The following is an 18,173-nucleotide window of genomic DNA, read 5'->3' on the forward strand; positions in this document are numbered from 1 at the left end:
CCTCAGTGGTCTTCAACCTGCGGACCTCCAGAGGTTTCAAAACTACAACTCCCAGCAAGCCCGGGCAGCCATCGGCTGTCCGGGCTTGCTGGGAGTTGTAGTTTTGAAACCTCTGGAGGTCCGCAGGTTGAAGACCACTGCGGCCTTCGACATCATCCAGCCCCCTCTCACCCCCTTTAGTTCTGTACAGTACTCGCCTCCGCTCGGCGCTGGTCCGATGCTGCAGGACTGTCCGGTGAGGAGGTCGTCCGGTGGGATAGTGGTTCCGGGCTGCTATCTTCACCGGGGGCGCCTCTTCTCCGCGCTTTGGGCCCAGAATAGAGGCGTTGCCTTGACGATGATGCAGAAGTACGTTGGTAATGAACGTACCTCTGCGTCGTCGTCAAGGCAACGTGACTATTCTGGGGCCGGGCCCGAAGCGCTTAGAAGAGGCCTCCCCGGTGAAGATAGCAGCCCGGAACCACTATCCCACTGGACGACCTCCTCTCCGGACAGTCCTGCAGCACCGGACCAGCGCCGAGCGGAGGCGAGTACTGTACAGAACTAAAGAGGGTGAGAGGGGGCTGGAAGATGTCGAAGGTCGCAGTGGCTGCCGATGGCTGCCCAGGCTTGCTGGGAGTTTTAGTTTTGAAACCTCTGGAGGTCCGCAGGTTGAAGACCACTGCGGGTGGGGAGTTCACTCGAGTATAAGCCGAGGGGGGTGTTTTCAGCACGAAAAATTGTGCTGAAAAACTCGGCTTATACTCGAGTATATACGGTATGTATATTTTCTGTAGAATGTTTATGTATGATGGGCATAGGTTACTGTTTAACTAACCACCAGCCATCTCATAATCTTTTTTGCCTAATTTCCTATTCTCTCAATTCAATAAAATCTTTCATTCACTTTATTTTCTCAAGCCCATTTACTGCAGTGAAGGTGATTCTATTAGCAGCAAAGTAGCAAAGACACATCTTGAAGCTCCTTGGCCCCAATGCAAAATCTGTAACAGGGACACAGCATTTATGACAACATAAAGCCCAACTAAAATGTCCCTAGTGATACATGAAGCAGTATTGAAATTGGTTCATAAAGCCAAGGAGGCGGTCAGAATAGTGGATTATGAACAATAAAACATGATCTCTATAAACATCCCATAAAATCTACTTAATGTGAATCTATCATTAAATAACTTTCCACTGACAGAGCACTTACTTGTGATGCTGCAAAATCTAGTTTCTCCAGGCCAACAAGGTATCGGTTTCTCATAGTATCAACCTCAAGTCTTTTGCTGTTTAGCAAGGTCTTGAATGTAAGGATGAGTTCCAAGTATGAGGTTGGTGTGACGTAGTTGTGTCTACGCAGCGTGCTATAGAAGCTATCTGACAATTCTTTGACATTTTCCTGGAAATACTTGCACATGGAAACAACCCTAAGGCAATTTGGAAACAAAAATTGATTTGTTATAATTTCTTAAAAGATAAGATTAGAGACCTTGACATCCAGAAAATGCCCAATCATTGACCACAGTGGTGACCTGTAGAGATGAGCGAAACAAAGTTGACGAACCCGAATTCGTTACGAATTTCATGAAAAATTTGATTTGCAACTAATACGAATATCGCTGTAATTCTATTCATTTTACAGGGTTCCAGGCTATTGGAGACCTAAGATGGCAGATCCACATGTGAGTACATGGGGCAGGGGATTATGGGAGGGCGGGAGACAGCGGCGGGAATGAAGGTAGGCGGGCTGACCCCGAATCACATGTGAGATGCAGCCTATCAGTGTTCACTGACCCCTGTGATGTCACAGCCCCTATATAATCGGTGGCCATCTTGCCTCTCTTCATTTCATCTATGCACTCAGATGGAGAGGACGGGACTGCGTGTGTGTGAATAGCTCATACCACAGCGTTACACTGCAACTGCTAGTCACATCAGCATTAGGGAAAGACAGGAGTGCAGAGTGCTGTGCTGTTACACTGAGAAGGATCATTGATAGCTAAACCTCCTATTCACGTTATTGAGCATTGCAGCAGAGAGGGGCAGATAGCTGTCAGCTGCCTCATACAGATCTCCAAGCTGCCTGAACTTTCTGAAGCATCTTATCTCCTAATTTTTCAGCCCAATTGAGTTTTTTTTTTTTGCTCCACAAATCTTCTGCTGCTCAGAATTGTGTGACAGAGTGCAATTTAGGGTTTAATCTCTGTATTTTTTTTTTTTTTGTGGTGCTGCACTGTGGGGTCCTGCTGCTGTTCAGAAATACGTGATTGCTCAGTGGACTGTAGTGCATTTGTACCATTTTGTACCTGTTAATCTGTCAAGGGGCTACATACTGTGCAAGTCCAAACGATAGTATTCACTGGCTGGTGTTTTACAAAAATACAGAGTTTTTTCTGCGTATAGTTACGCATATTACTGCCCTCATCAGTGCATACCGCATAGGTACATCCAAGTATTGTACCATTTAGTACCGGTTAAGCTGTCAAGGTGCTCCATACAGTCAAAGTACAAACAATAGTATTCACCGGCTGGTATTTTACAAAAATACAGAGTTTTTTCTGCGTATAGTTACGCATCTTAATGCCCTCATCAGTGTATACCGCATACGTACATCCAAGTAGTGTACCATCTTGTACCTGTTAATCTGTAAAGGGCCTACATACTGAGAAAGGACAGCCGTAAGTAATCACCTGCTGCTGTTCTAGACAAATACTGTTTAAAGATTAGTGTAGCGTATTGTAATACCCTCATAAACGCAGTAAGTATGTCAGGCAGAGAAGTGCCAGGACGTGCACAGAGGAGTGGCAGAGGCCTAAATACTTCAGGCAGAGTTGGCAGCAGACTTGGGGCGAGTGGCAGCAGGAGTCTCAGCGAGAGGCCTGAGCTCCCTTTATCATCCAGCGATCGTGTCTCTACCAGCAACCCATCTGCCGTCGTCGATTGGTTAACACGCTCATCCACATCATTACAAGTGACATCTGACACCTCTAGTCAACAGTCGATGGGTTCCTCAGACACAACCCTCAGTTGGCATGGCCCAGGAGCAGTCCGTATGCTCCCATTGCCTTTGTCCTATGCTGTTCCCTCTCCTAAAGAAGTTTCTTATGCTGTGGGTTCAGCTCCACTATTTACTGAGGACGATCTAATAGAGGACAGTCAGCAGCTACTGGACAGCCAAGAAGGGGAGGAGACATGCGCCGCTTGCTCCGCTAGGCGGCCAAGTAGTGATGCGGAGAGTGACGTGGGAGGCGGTGTTGCAAGTGTTCAGGGTCCTGAAGCAGACACTGTTGGGGAACCTGAGGAGGACATCAGTGACGTGCACACACCTGTTGATGATGATGAAGCCGATCGCAATTGGGAGCCGGCTTCATCATCATCAGGAGAAGAGAGTTGCAGGTTGCCCTTGAGTCAGCAAGGCGGTAGCACGGTTGGCAGTCAGCGTGGTGGCAGGAGTGGAAATTCAGGAGCCAAACGTGCCCGGGGGAGACCACCTGCTTCACGGCAGCCTACCTTTCCGGGAGGTAGTGGAACAGGGGTTCCTGTAGACGGTGCCAGTAGCAGTCAATTAGTGCGGACTGCGGGTGGGAAAATCAGCTACTCGGCGGTGTGGAAGTTTTTCATAAGGCATCCGGAGGAGGTTCACGTAGCCACATGCAAGATCTGTCGGCAATGGTGAAGCGTGACCAGGGTCCCAATGTCGGCACCACGGCCCTGCGTCAACACATGCTTCGCCACCATTAAGCAGCCTGGGAGAACCGTGGCTCCGATGTAGTGGTCCAGCCTGCTGCATCACCCAGTGGCCATCCACTCGCTCCTTCATCCAGCTAAGGCTCCACCACCTCAGCCGAAGGGAACTGTGTCAAACACTCCTTCTGTCGCTCCTGCTTCTCCCGCTTTTAGTCAGCCATTCCGCCGACAATCCATCGGCGAAGCCATGTCCAAGAGACAACAGTATGTGCCCACTCATCCAATGGCGCAGAAGTTGAATGTGCTCCTCTCAAGTTTCAGGTTTTGCAGTCCATCCCTTTCAGAGAATTGATGGCTTGTGCTGAGCCTAGGCTAGTCCCAAGCCGTCATTTCTTTGCGAAGAAGGCAGTACCAGCCCTGCATAAGTTTGTACAAGAGAAGGTGGGCCAGTCCTTGAGCCTGTCGGTGTGTTCAAAAGTGCATGGCAGTGCCAACGTGTGGAGCTGTAACTACGGGCAGGGACAATACTTGTCTTTTACGGCCCACTGGGTAAATGTTGTTCCTGCACAGCCACAACAGCAACTTGGACAGGTCACACCGCTTCCTCCTCCACGCTCTCGCCCCCAGGCAGTTTGTCCTGTTACAGTGTGCGACGCCGCCTCCTCATCCTCCACCGTGTCCTCGGCCTCCACTGCACGTCCAAATCTCAGTGGCCCTTCATCGTACCATGTGTGTAGGGCACGGCGGTGTCAAGCTGTTCTTCACATGGTTTGCCTTGGCGAATGGAGTCACACAGGGGAAGAACTGCTAAAGTTTATTCGTAAAGAAATCCGAGTATGGCTTACTCCACGAAATCTGGAAAAGGGAACCATGGTGACCGACAATGGGAAGAACATTGTGTCCGCGCTGCGACAAGGAAGCGTGAAACATGCGCCCTGCATGGCACACGTGTTGAATCTGGTTGTCAAGCACTTCCTGAAGTCTTCACCCCATTTGCAAAACATCCTGAAAATCTCAAGGAAACTGTGCATGCACTTCAGCCACTCGTACACCTCCAAGCACACCTTCCTTGAGCTGCAGCGTCAGAACGGTATCCCACAACATAGTCTTATTTGTGATGTTGCCACACGTTGGAATTCCACCCTCCATATGTTGGACAGACTATACGAACAAAGAAAAGCCATAACCGATTTCCTGATGATCCAAGCAGATGGGAGTACTCCCCTGTGTAACTTCAATGTGAATCAACTTTTCAATATAATCAGACCACAGGTGTGCACAAAATGGGTGGCTTCCCTATGTCTATCCCAGGGCTCCGTATCCTGAGTGCAGTAAACCGTATATATAGAAACAGACATACAACTGGGAATTGCACTTAAAAAGTTATTTATCTCGATATTTATCCATGTACAAACTTTAAATGAGATATACAGAACATAATCACCCGGTGCTCAATGAACTGCTCAGAGGTAATTTCACTCGGTGTCTTCAGAACCTTCCATCCCAGACTTGCTGCTTGTTGGACAGTGTGTTCCTGGCCATGTGGATGCTAATTCTGAGGTGGTGTGGAAAGGCTCGCTGGCATGTGAGCTGCTGGACGTTTCAGGAGTCTCCTCCCTTTCTCAACATCTGAGAGAAAGGGAGGAGACTCCTGAAATGTCCAGCAGCTCGCACGCCATGAGGAAGGTGAGACAGAGGACCTAGACACAGTGGCAGTATGCAGTGGAGATGGAGGCAGGTAGTCCCTCCGAGTCACTGGTGCAAATGGCACGATACATGCTCAGTTTCTTGCGTAGTGACCCCCGAATTGTCAAAATTCATCAGCGGGATGACTTCTTGATCTCCACCTTATTAGACCCTCGCTACCGTCGCAGAATGGGGGCCTTTTTTACACCCACTGAGATGGAGGACAAACTGACCTACTACAGAGAGATTCTATGTAGTCAATTGGCCGATGCCTATCGGCCAAATGGTCTATCCACTTGCAGGTCTGACTCGGGGGGCCCTCTGCCCTCACCTTCCACTGCCATAGCTGCTGGGGAGGGGAGGGGTGGCGGAAGCAGTACCAGCTCAATCAGCAGCAGCCTGAGTCTACAGTCGCTGATGAGTAGCTTTCTTCACCCGCATAGTGAAGCAACTCATCAGCAGCAGGTAGACATGGAGCAGGACCTGAACCAGCAGGTGGTGGCATACCTTGACATGACCATGCCAACAACCATTGAAGATCCGCTGGACTTCTGGGCAGCCAAACTTGATTTATGGCCGCAACTAGCAGAGTTTGCCCTGGAAAAGCTGTCCTGTCCTGGAAAATCAAAAATGTTTGTCTTTTTTATTAGGGATTGTGAAGCTTTGGTGCGTACTCATGCATCAGCCAACTCCAGCCTGTGTTATTCAGGCAATATATGGTTTACTGATGGTGCTGCTGGGCCTGGGTCTGGGAATTTCTAATTTTCTCATAGGTAGCACCCGCTATCCAAAAGTCTTCTTCATAAATTTCTACAATTGTTGTGTTTTTTTTGGGTGAGGGATTGTGAAGCCCTAGTGTGTACTCATGCATCAGCCAACTCCAGGCTGTGTCATTCAGGCAACATATAGGTAGCACCCGCTGTCCTAAATATTCTTAAATTTTTTTTTTTAAATGTTTGTTTTTTCTTTGGAATTCTGAAGCCCTGGTGTGTACTCAATGCTGCTTCCTGCTACACTCTGTCAGCCTGTTGGTCCTGTGACAGTGTGCTACTCCGCCTCCACATCCTCCACTGTGTCTTAAGCCTCCACTGCCGGACAAGTCTCAGTGGCCCTTCAGCATACCATGTGTGCAGGGCACGGCGGTGTCACACTGTTCTTCACATGGTTTGCCTTGGCGAGAAGTCTTGGAAACAAGGCAATGGAGATGTTGCGCCTACATCTCACGGCCACATGAGCCCTGTGGGGGCTTGTAGGATTTGGTCCTTCGTACCCACACGCTGGGGTCCGGGACACGCAAAGGTTGTTTTAAATTTCAAATAAAAAAATAATGGCGCTGCTGGGCCTGGGTCTGGTAATTTCAAATTTTCTCATAGGTAGCACCTGCTATCCAAAATCTTTTAAAAAAATTGTGTAGTTTTTTTTTTTTTGGTGTGGGGGGGGGGGGGGGATTGTCAAGCCCTGATGTGTACTTGTGCATCAGCCAACTCCAGGCTGTGTCATTCAGGCAATATATGGGTTACTGATGCCGCTGTGGGGCCTGGGTCTGGGAATTTCAAATTTTCTCATAGGTAGCACCCGCTATCCAAAATCTTTTTCAAAAATTTCTAAAATGGTGGTGTTTTTTGGGGGGAATTGTGAAGGCCTGCTGTGTACTCGTGAATCAGCCAACTCCAGGCTGTGTCATGCAGGCAATATATGTTTTACTGATGTTGCTGTGGGGGCTTGTTAGATTTGGTCCTACGTACCCACACGATGGGGCCCGGGACACGCAAAGGTTGTTTTAAATTTCAAATAAAAAATGATGACGCTGCTGGGCCTGGGTCTGGTAATTTCAAATTTTCTCATAGGTAGCACCCGCTATCCAAAATCTTTAAAAAAAATTGTGTTGTTTTTTGGGGGGGATTGTGAAGCTCTGGTGTGTACTCGTGCATCAGCCAACTCCAGGCTGTGTCATTCAGGCAATATATGGGTTACTGATGCCGCTGTGGGGCCTGGGTCTGGGAATTTCAAATTTTCTCATAGGTAGCACCCGCTATCCATAATCTTTTTCAAAAATGTATAACATTGTTGTGTTTTTTGGGGGGGATTGTGAAGCCCTGCTGTGTACACGTGCATCAGCCAACTCCAGGCTGTGTCATTCAGGCAATATATGGTTTACTGATGCCGTTGTGGGGCCTGGGTCTGGGAATTTCAATTTTTTTCATAGATAGCACCCGCTATCCAAAATCTTTTTCAAAAATTTATAAAATTGTTGTGTTTTTTGGGGGGGATTGTGAAGCCCTGCTGTATACTCGTGCATCAGCCAACTCCAGGCTGTGTCATTCAGGCAATATATGGTTTACTGATGCCGCCGTGGGGCCTGGGTCTGGGAATTTTAAATTTTCTCATAGGTAGCACCCACTATCCAAAATCTTTGGTTTAAATTTCTTAATTCATCTTTTAATCTTAGGAATTGTGAAGGCCTAGTGCCTACTCATGCTGCTGGCAACTCCGGGCTGTGCCAATTATCCACTATATGGTCTCCTCATGCTGCCAACACCTCCAGGCTGTGGCATTCAGCCACTATATGGTGTCCTCATGCTGCCAACACCTCCACGCTGTGCCATTCAGCCACTATATGGTTTCCTCATGCTGCCAACACCTCCACGCTGTGTCATTCAGCCACGATATGGTCTCCTCATGCTGCCAACACCTCCACGCTGTGTCATTCAGTCACTATATGGTCTCCTGACACTGATGCCAAAACCAGGCTCTGTCATTGTGCTGCTGTGCGGCAGTGATTCTAAAAGCGATGCTGGTAATCTGCATGTTATTCTGAATAACAGTATTATTTCACTACCCCAGCACACTCCATATGCATTTTAAAACACAGCAAAGTGTTCTATACCCCTATAGAGGCTGTATGTAGGCTAGAAATAGCCTTTTTTCATATAGATTCGCTGCGAAAAAATTCGTATCGAAACAACCTTTTTCGGAAAATTCGTCCGAATCGAATTTTTAAAAAGTTTGCTCATCTCTAGTGACCTGTGTCAGCCAGTCATTGACTAAACATGTATTTAATTGTGTCGCAATAAAAACCAGAAAGTGGAGATCAACGGAGACCCAGTGAGCTGCAGGATAACAGCAGGAAAGGATTGATTTTGTTAATCCAGCTTGAACACTTAAAAAATAAAAGATAAGTGCACTGGACAATCCATTAACAGAGACATGGTCTACACTTATTTAGAATATAAACATAATAAAGACTCTATAGACCAATCTATGGCTGATTAAACTATAACTACCATAATGCCCTATGAGCTGCAAACAGCCATCAGTGTTTTAAACCCTCAAAGGGTGTATGAAAATGTGTTTCTAAACCAGTCAACACCTTTATTAATGTGCATAACATACTCTTTTCTTATGTCGTCATCAAGGTCCACATCTTCTAAGAATTTGTTCGCCACCATTTCTAAGGCATCTGTTGGCCAAGTCTGGAACCAATCAATGGTGCAACAGTTGATCAATGATGGAAACATTCTCAGACGATTTCGGAAAGCATCACCAATTGGGCTCATTGCTGATAGGAGAATAACATAAGCCATTGTTATAATCAGTACATGTAGTAAGACTTGGCTTACTTCAGCCAGACCTAGATCTCCTTACCGAGTACAATGTGTAAGTTAGCCTTGACTCTCTCGATGAAGAAATTGTACATAGCCATTGGAGTGGCTTCGATCTTTTTCCCTTCTGTTCTTGCAATGGACTGCATTTTCTCAACTATATCTGCTTTTTCATCTGCTGGGAATATATTAGGGACATCCCCTGTGTTCAATAACATGTTTATATCCTCAACAAACACTTCATCTTTGATCTGATTATCACAGAACAGAAAGACTGCGTTTTTCCCAGCGACCCCAGCTTGCAGCATTACTTTCTTGATGTCATCACGCCATTCATTTATAGTATAGTTTTTTGTTATTTCAATTTGGAAAAGTTCAAATGTGTTCATGAAGGTGGCCAGCTTCGTAGCACTCTGTCTGCCGCTCCCTCCAATTCCAACCAACAGCAGATGGCCATTGTCCTGTTTCAACACCCGACAGATTCTTGAAATGTGTTCTATGGCAAACTTAAACATCACCAAAGACATTGGAGCTTTGCTAACATTATTAAATTCATCAAGGTAATATTCCATGACTGACGTTAATTGCTTAAGATCTGTAATTTCATCATATACTTTAGTGTCACTGTCAGGCTTAAAATAGTCTCCAAAGAAGAGGCTTCGGATGTTGTCGTCAACCACTTTTCCAGTAGGTGTCAAGTGGCTAAGAACCTAAAAGACAAAGAACATGAGACTCAAATAGAACCAAATATATGTATGATAGGTCATCAACTGAAATATTTAAAGTGTACCTGTCGTTAACAAAAACTTTTTATATAATGTAGATAATACCATTATATTTACATTTGTAATATACTTTTGGTTAAAAGATGTGTATTTTTGTCACTACAGCTACTGTCTGTGTGTCTCTGTGAGGAGTCCAAATAAAGGTGTGGGTAGACAAGCAAGGCTAGCAGGGCTCTGTGCACTGAGAACAAGCAGCAGGGCTGTGTACACTGAGGACAAGCAGGGCTCTGTGCACTGAGGACAAGCAGGGCTCTGTACACTGAGGAAAAGCAGGGCTCTGTACACTGAGGACAAGCAGGGCTCTGTACACTGAGGACAAGCAGGGATCTGTACACTGAGGACAAGCAGGGCTCTGTGCACTGAGGACAAGCAGGGCTCTGTGCACTGAAGACAAGCAGGGCTCTGTGCACTGAGGACAAGCAGGGATCTGTACACTGAGGACAAGCAGGGCTCTGTACACTGAGGACAAGCAGGACTCTGTACACTGAGGACAAGCAGGACTCCGTGCACAGAGCCCTGCTTGTCCTCAGTGCACAGAGCCCTGCTTGTCCTCAGTGCACAGAGCCCTGCTTGTCCTCAGTGCACAGAGCCCTGCTTGTCCTCAGTGTACAGAGCCCTACTTGTCCTCATGGTACAGAGGACAAGCAGGGCTCTGTACACTGAGGACAAGCAGGGCTCTGTATACTGAGGACAAGCTGGGCTCTGTGCACTGAGGACAAGCAGGGCTCTGTGCACTGAGGACAAGCAGGGCTCTGTACACTGAGGACAAGCAGGTCTCTGTGCACTGAGGACAAGCAGGGCTCTGTACACTGAGGACAAGAAGGGCTCTGTACACTGAGGATATTCAGGGTTCTGTACACTGAGGACAAGCAGGGCTCTGTGCACTGAGGACAAGCAGGGCTCTGTGCATTGAGGACAAGCAGGGCTCTGTACACTGAGGACAAGCAGGGCTCTGTACACTGAGGACAAGCAGGGCTCTGTACACTGAGGACAAGCAGGGCTCTGTACACTGAGGACAAGCAGGGCTCTGTACACTGAGGACAAGCAGGGTTCTGTACACTGAGGACAAGCAGGGGTCTGTACACTGAGGACAAGCAGGGGTCTGTACACTGAGGACAAGCAGGGCTCTGTGCACTGAGGACAAGCAGGGCTCTGTGCACTGAGGACAAGCAGGGCTCTGTACACTGAGCACAAGCAGGGCTCTGTGCAGTGAGGCTCTGTGACATGCCCCAGCTCACATAGCATGTTGATTGACAAGCTAGGAACCTGCACAGAGCCCTGCTTGTCCTGTTCTCATGTCCTGTGTTTGGACTCCTCACAGAGACACACAGGCAATAGCTGCAGGGACAGCATTTTTGCACTCAGAAATATAAAACATGTTTTACCAATATATATACAAATATACCTATAATGATAATATGTACATTATATAAAAAGTTTTTGTTAACAACAGGTACACTTTAAAGGTAAAGTGTTTCTTTAAAAAATAATCATGTATTTATGTTAAACATATTTTTGAAGAATTTGGGGTCCTTTTAATTTTTTTATTTTTATGAACTATATTGTACAAAAAGGCCAAATAATAATCTGACGCTTCCTGTTCTGTAGAGAAAACTTTTTAGCAGTCTCCTCCTTGTCACCACATGTAGGATTACAGTGAAAAGTGTCACCAGTATGTAGATAAAAAAAAATAATAGACATTTACAGTAGTTGATGTCACTGCTCATCTGTCATCATTTCTACTCTTCGATTTTCCAACTTTCGGGGCAAAAAAACAATCCAGCACCCAGGCGTCCATGTCCCTAGGATCGGCCCAGTGGCCACCTAATGCCAAACATCCCTTAGCTGGGCTGCAAGCCTGTAAAAGTCTTGCAGGCCGCCCCAGCCCAACCTGCAGCTAGTTACTATGAGTGAAAACCTGTCATTTGATTTGTGAGGCTTCAGTATAAGAACTATGTACAGTCTGCGTCCAGGCTTCCATCGTGTATGTTACATCGTGCAGGCTGCGTCAGGGAGCAGCCTGCACATAGTTCTTTAATGGAAATCTGGCAAACAAATGCCAGGCTTCCCTCATGTTGTGCCCTTTCACCTCATGCACACCAGGGTGCAGGGTCCTGCAAAGGGGCTGTGGGGCTGGAATGCCCAACTAACTATTAAAGTATAACCAAACTTACATGTAAGAAATATTTAAAGGGAACCTGCTACATTGGATATATATTCTTAACTGGCAGCAGTATGTTATATATAGTCCAGGAGGAGCTGGGGAGGTTAATATATAGTTTTGTGGGAAACATTCAGCATAAAATGAATTCGGTTTATACTCTGCTCATTCTGAGATTTGGAGTTCAGTAGGTGTTTCTAATTTGTGATTAACATTCTTCTCTGTATACATGCTCATGCTTGGAAGACTGTCAATCATTCAGCAAAATGGTCCATTGGACTTCTAAGGGGGTACTCCACCCCTAGACATCTTACTCAAAGCATAAGAGATAATATATCTGATCACGGGGATCCGGCCGCTGATACCCCACTACGATCTGTGGCCCGTCACCCCATAATCTGCATGCACATAGTGAACTCCGGTCCGTACCAGATTAAATGCCACCACAGCTGTCACGCCCCCCTCCATAGCCATAAATAGAGGGGGCGTGACAACCACGGCCACTCACAGCCAAGCCTAGCTGGCATTCTGAACATAAATGTTCAGAAAACCGGGCAGACCAGCAGCTGGACCCAACACAATCAGACATATTATACCCTATCCTTTGGATAGGGGATAAGATGTCTAGGGGTGGAGTAACCCTTTCAGCATAGAAAGAAAACAGGAAATGTAATCAATAAGTTACAAATGATTCAGATTTTTTTTCCCCACCAAAACTATATATTGGTCTGCTCACCTACTATTTCTTAAAATCTTAATGTGAGTAGAATAAACAGTATTTTTCCTTTAATCTGCAATAGACTGTCTTAAAATCAGTGCATAAAATGTTTTACAAAAATAATACAACCATCCTTTTAAGTGCGGGTGTAATGGAATATTTTTAGTAAAATGGACTTTCAATCTTGACAACTTTCTACCATGGAGTTTATGAACATGATTTGTGAAGATCATTAGCAACATGTCAAGTAATTACGGTAATGTGAAATTACTCAAACCCTAGAACAAATCATTTAAAAAATATCTACACAGACAGAATGAAAGTCCCAGTGCCCTCCAAAGTCAAAACTGCAGAACATCTCTTGTATAAATTTGTTTTAAATTACAATTTGACACCTATTCTAAAAGCACCTGTCCCTCTGAAACATTTCTAAATGTGTAATCATTAATACTTATTTAATGTGCAAGTATTATCTCCCGAAACAGAATACTTTACAAAATACACAGCGTATAAGTTATATTAATAGACTTTTTCGTAAAGTACCAGATATTCCTTTAAGAATTCTGAGCCATGGTAAATCTAGAACACTCCCAACCCTTTAAGAAACAGTGGGGTTTGAAAATCTGCCATGGGTAAAATTATGCCAATTATGTATACATTATACGTTACTCTAGGGCATAAATAACTATGGGCTCTTTGGCACATAGATTTTCCATTTCTAATCCTCCTCATTCCAGTGCAATTTGTTTATTTTTTGATTTTTATGTTTTCATATATGTATGTCAGGCCTTGTTTTGTCATTGCTATTGTTGCATTATGTTGCAAATAGATATTGTATTGAACAAATTACATTTCAACAATGATTTCCAACTTATTAAAAATAATTTGTCATTTAAAAACTATTTGTGAATTCTAATATATAATATGTGAATAAAATTGTGAAAGTAGGCAATACACACACACACACATACACATATATATATGTATATGTATATATATATATATATATATATATATATATGCACAGTTTTCCTGGATGTCTCTATAGATATATCGATCTTATTATTTTTTTATGATCTCTGTTGTTATAGTGGATGAAGAGATGCATGTTGCAGCTGAATTACCCCCCCCCCCCCCCCCTCACGGGAACAAATCTAAACATACATGCAAGCCTTAGCCAACAACATTTTTGTCTCATGCAGGTTTCTTAAAGGAGAACTCCAGACCATACAAATTGTCCCCAATAGTGCCGGCAGTAAAAAAATAAAGATGTACATACCTTCCTCCGCTCCTCCGGTAACCGTCTCCGGTCTCCGCCGCAATCCACTTCCTGGTTGCCGGTGGTCGGATGAATCAGCCAATCACCAGCCGCAGCGCAGTCCGACTTGGCCGTCAATAGGCTGAGCGGCAGTGTGAAAACGCTGCAGGACACAAAATTCTTCACTACACCGGCACCTGCGGCTGGGGCCGAAAACGTCACACTGCCGCTCAGCCTCAACCAGGAAGTGGATTGCGGCGGAGACCAAAGCCGGTTACCGGAGGCCCCGGGGAAGCAGAGGAAGGTATGTACATCTTTATTTTTTTTACTGCCGGCACTATGGGGAAAAATTTTTATGGTCTGGAGTTCTCCTTTAAGTAGGACTGCACAAACTTAGTGCCATAACCACACCTCTTACAGCTCTGAACCATGCATAATATCCTTGTCCAGATGGGGTGAAATGGAACAAACCTGTACTTACCTGCCTACATATGAGATGTAGCAACAACGATAATACCCCCTTCCTCTCCCACCCGCCAACCAACTCGAAGAGTTGCCATATATAGATTAGACATTATAAGACACCCGTCATCACTTCGACTCTCAGGGAAGCCCAGACCCAAAACCAGGAGAGCATTCAGCAGAGATCATGAGTTCCCACAGTGTAACCTTCAGGGATTCCACATTAAACCAGACAGTATGTTGAAAAGGACATACTATGTCTGAGATCCCCCGCAAGTCAATGTGTGTTACAATGAAGGATGTCCATTTCTTGAAAAACCTTTTAGTACCCGAATTACGGTGGCAGTCGGCATCTAGCCTGTCTATGCCAAGAAAAGCCTTCATTTGGTATACCAGCAGTGACAGGTCTGCACCTCTAGCCACTTAAGAAGTAGGCACCTAAGCGCTACCAAAAGCACTACATGAACAATACCTGGAATCCTCGGCTCCCTCTCCTCCTCCCTCTCTGGTGGGCGGGATTGATGGAATCAAAGGAATTGAGGTGTGAAGGGGAGAGAGATATGCCAGTGATCTAGTATATAATTGCATACCAACTGCCAGTAGTCAGCCGAGTGAGGACAACCCCATACCCCATGATATAAATTTGTGAGTGGAGAGCTACATTTGGGACAACTAGTGATCCTGTCTGGGAAAGATGGTGTGGGGAGTATATTAAAGCCATATAAAGCGGCGTGCGATAGTTTAAAGTAAGTCTCTCGCCATTGCTCACTTATGACATGTTTACACACTTCTCCCCATCCTGATAAGATAGTGGCATGTACGTCAGTTTCACCTGTCCACCGTTCCCAAGTAGGAAAAACCTTCTTAGAATCTAGTTTAAGGAAGTGGTCATGGAAAGCCAAGTAGAGCGACGATATAGAAGCTCTCCTTGGTTCTTGGCCAATGATGTTGTCAAGTGTGTGAGTAGTGGCCTCCTGTGTGAGGTCCCGTAGTCTAGATAAGCAAAACGAGTACATCTGGTTAGCATAAAGAATATGAGATTGGGGGAGTCCATACATGCAGATCATGTCTCTCGGTGTTAGCCAATGACGGGTGTCCTTATTAATGGGAGTCTCCACCGTCGTCACACCCCTATTTACCCAGAGATGAAACCATGAAGAGGAGTCATGGAAATTCAGGGTGACCACCAACGGTCATCCATTTCGAAAGAAGAAAAGGAAGACCAAAAGCCTTGCGAATCTCTTTCCAAGACATAATTATGGCCCTGAGTAGAACCGAGCTCTTAACAACCGCCGGTAACTTAGTTTAAGAGATGTGCAGCAGCGCAGGGTGTGACCATTGTGCCTCCAATGCTCTCTCTACATTCAGGTTGAATAATAATGTTTTGTCCTGGAGCCAGTCCAGTACATGACGAAATAAACACGCCAAATTATAACCCCTAATATTCAGGAAGTTGACTCCCCCCGCCGCCCTATAGAGAATGAGCTTTTGCAAGCCTATCCTCGGACGCTTGCCCTGCCATATAAAATGGGAAAAAGGGGAATTAAGACGAAAAATTTCATGATGTTTTAATAGGAAAGGAAGGGTCTGAAGTGGGTACAATAAACTAATCATTTTGATGAGATGACAGCGGCCCTGGAAAGAAACCAGGAAAGATTCTCTCATCTCTTCAGTTCCGCGAGGATGCGCTTGAAGAAGGGGGTATAGTTGAGTGAATAGAGCATATTAAGCATGCGCCCTATTTTGATACCCAGGTATGTTATGAAAGAGGTGCTCACTGCCACTCCCAAATCCCCGGCCGCTGTTAACCATCTAGAGGTGGTACAGCAGCAGCAGCTTTCTCTTAGAGGCATTAATCTTATAACCTGTGAAGCGCCCCATCGTGGACAGGAATTCTAGAATTTTAGGCACATCCCTCTCTGGCTCACTAAGATAGAGTAGGACGTCATCAGCAAACATGGACAACTTAAGTTCCTTGGAGCCCACCATGATACCTTTATGTATTTCTGAGGTAATAAGGAATCGCGCCAGAGGCTCTATCACCAGGTCAAACAATAATGGGTATAGAGGGCATCCCTGCCACATGTCTCTGAATAGCGGAAGAGACAAGGAAAGGATACCTGGAGTATAAATTTGGCTGTGAGACCATCATATAGGCCCAAAATGAAGGAGCTGTAGAGACCCGTAATCCCAAATCTGTCCAACACCAGTCGCAACCAATTCCACCGGACATCGGTGACCGCTGATCTCGTTTTAAGAAGTGTGCTAACCTATCCGCCAAAATTTTGGAGAGTAACTTCACATCCTGGTTAATGAGGGAAATTGGCCTATAGGATCCGGCTCTAAGGGCTCTTTATCTGGTTTGGGGAGAACTTTTATATATGCCATTTTAGCTGCGGAGGACAGCTGGCCTGTCTGTAGGTTGATATTAAAGAAGGCTGTCAAAGAAGGAGTGATCTTATCTACTCGGGGCTTATAGAACTCACCTGGATAGCCAATTGGCCCTGGAGCCTTACCATTAGCTAAGGATCACTAAACTTTTTAATGAGGCATTCATCAAACATGCGACAACAAAATTGTACTAGGCCAGATGCTTAAGTGTATCTAATGGGCACATCAATAAAAAGACAGGATGAAGCAGTAAATATGGATTATTTTTAGGGTAGAGTATTTTTAGGGTAACTTAATGAAAAGTACAGACTAGCTCAAAGGTATAAAATGACAACATAAAAAAAGATACCAAAATCATCATTCTTATTAGCTTTCTTGGTCTTGATAAACAAAAACACAACAGTAAAAAGTTGTACATGTTACACTGTATAATATACTTTATAATTAAATATCTTTAATCCATTTATGCATTCTTAACTTATTAATATGCACATTGCCTAAATCACACTTAATTTTATTTAAAGAGGCACTGTCATTATGAAAAGCTTTTTATGTTTTTTTGTACTACTGATATGATTTTTTGAAATATACATTTATTTAAAAAAAAAAAATCAGTTTTACTAAAAATCTAAAATGAAAATAGCCGCCACTAGGGGTCATCTATCTTTATGCAGACAGACTACTCTGTATTTTGCAGCATACTGGATACCGGCCATAAAGTGTGTTGTTATCCAGTATAGGAGATCACCATTGAACTACAGCCTTCAGCTGTTCCTAAACTACAACGCCCATGATGGGAGTTGTAGTTTTGCAACAGCTTGGGATACAATCTTTGTAAAACTTTGTTTTGGAGCTGCGGATTGTCAAGATGTGTGCCTCCATCTCTTGCAAAACTACAGACAAAGGATGTGTGGGCATGCAGGGAGTTGTAGTTTTGCAACAGCTAAACGGCAACACTGCTCTAACACAGTGCTTTACAAACACTGCAGCTCCAGCTGTTGCAATGCAAAACTACAACTCCCAGCATGCTTGAACAGCCAAAGTTTTCTCTGGCTCTTGAATGACAAAGAAGCTGATCAGATATTCAGGAGTCTGTGAAAGCTGAATGACACACATAGTGACAGCTATGTTGATTAGCAGATAGAAAACGTATGCATAAAAAACTACTGTGCAGTGATTTGCAGACTGCCAGGCTGCTCCCAGACTCAGAGTAGATGAGTCATCACAGTGATGCAGAGAGATGGACACACCCCCTCGACAAGGAAAAAAAACAAAGCAAGTGAGCAACATATAAATGCTATTTTTTAGGGATATATAGGTCCTAGACAAAGAAAAATATGTACATGATCAGGATTAGGTACTGAGTAACATTTCACTTTTTGATTTTTCTGTACTATGACAGGTACGCTTTAAGTCTTTTTAATGACATACATAATTA

The 18,173-nt window shown here is 44.8% G+C and overlaps 1 protein-coding gene across 3 annotated transcripts in view; it reads right to left on the reverse strand.

Moving 5' to 3' along the window:
* The window catches only part of DNAH3 (dynein axonemal heavy chain 3), a 536,740-nt gene that overhangs the window by 83,832 nt on the left and 434,735 nt on the right, over positions 1–18,173 (reverse strand). For all 3 annotated transcript variants that reach the window (XM_056535450.1, XM_056535451.1, XM_056535449.1), the window contains exons 47-49: positions 9,004–9,670; positions 8,752–8,917; positions 1,196–1,412 (exon numbers count right to left, since the gene is read on the reverse strand). In XM_056535450.1, the coding sequence (XP_056391425.1) occupies positions 1,196–1,412; positions 8,752–8,917; positions 9,004–9,670 (1,050 nt within the window). The remainder of the gene's footprint in view (positions 1–1,195; positions 1,413–8,751; positions 8,918–9,003; positions 9,671–18,173) is intronic.

This window comes from Hyla sarda, chromosome 8, assembly GCF_029499605.1.
Source record: "Hyla sarda isolate aHylSar1 chromosome 8, aHylSar1.hap1, whole genome shotgun sequence".
Taxonomy (NCBI): Eukaryota; Metazoa; Chordata; class Amphibia; order Anura; family Hylidae; genus Hyla; species Hyla sarda.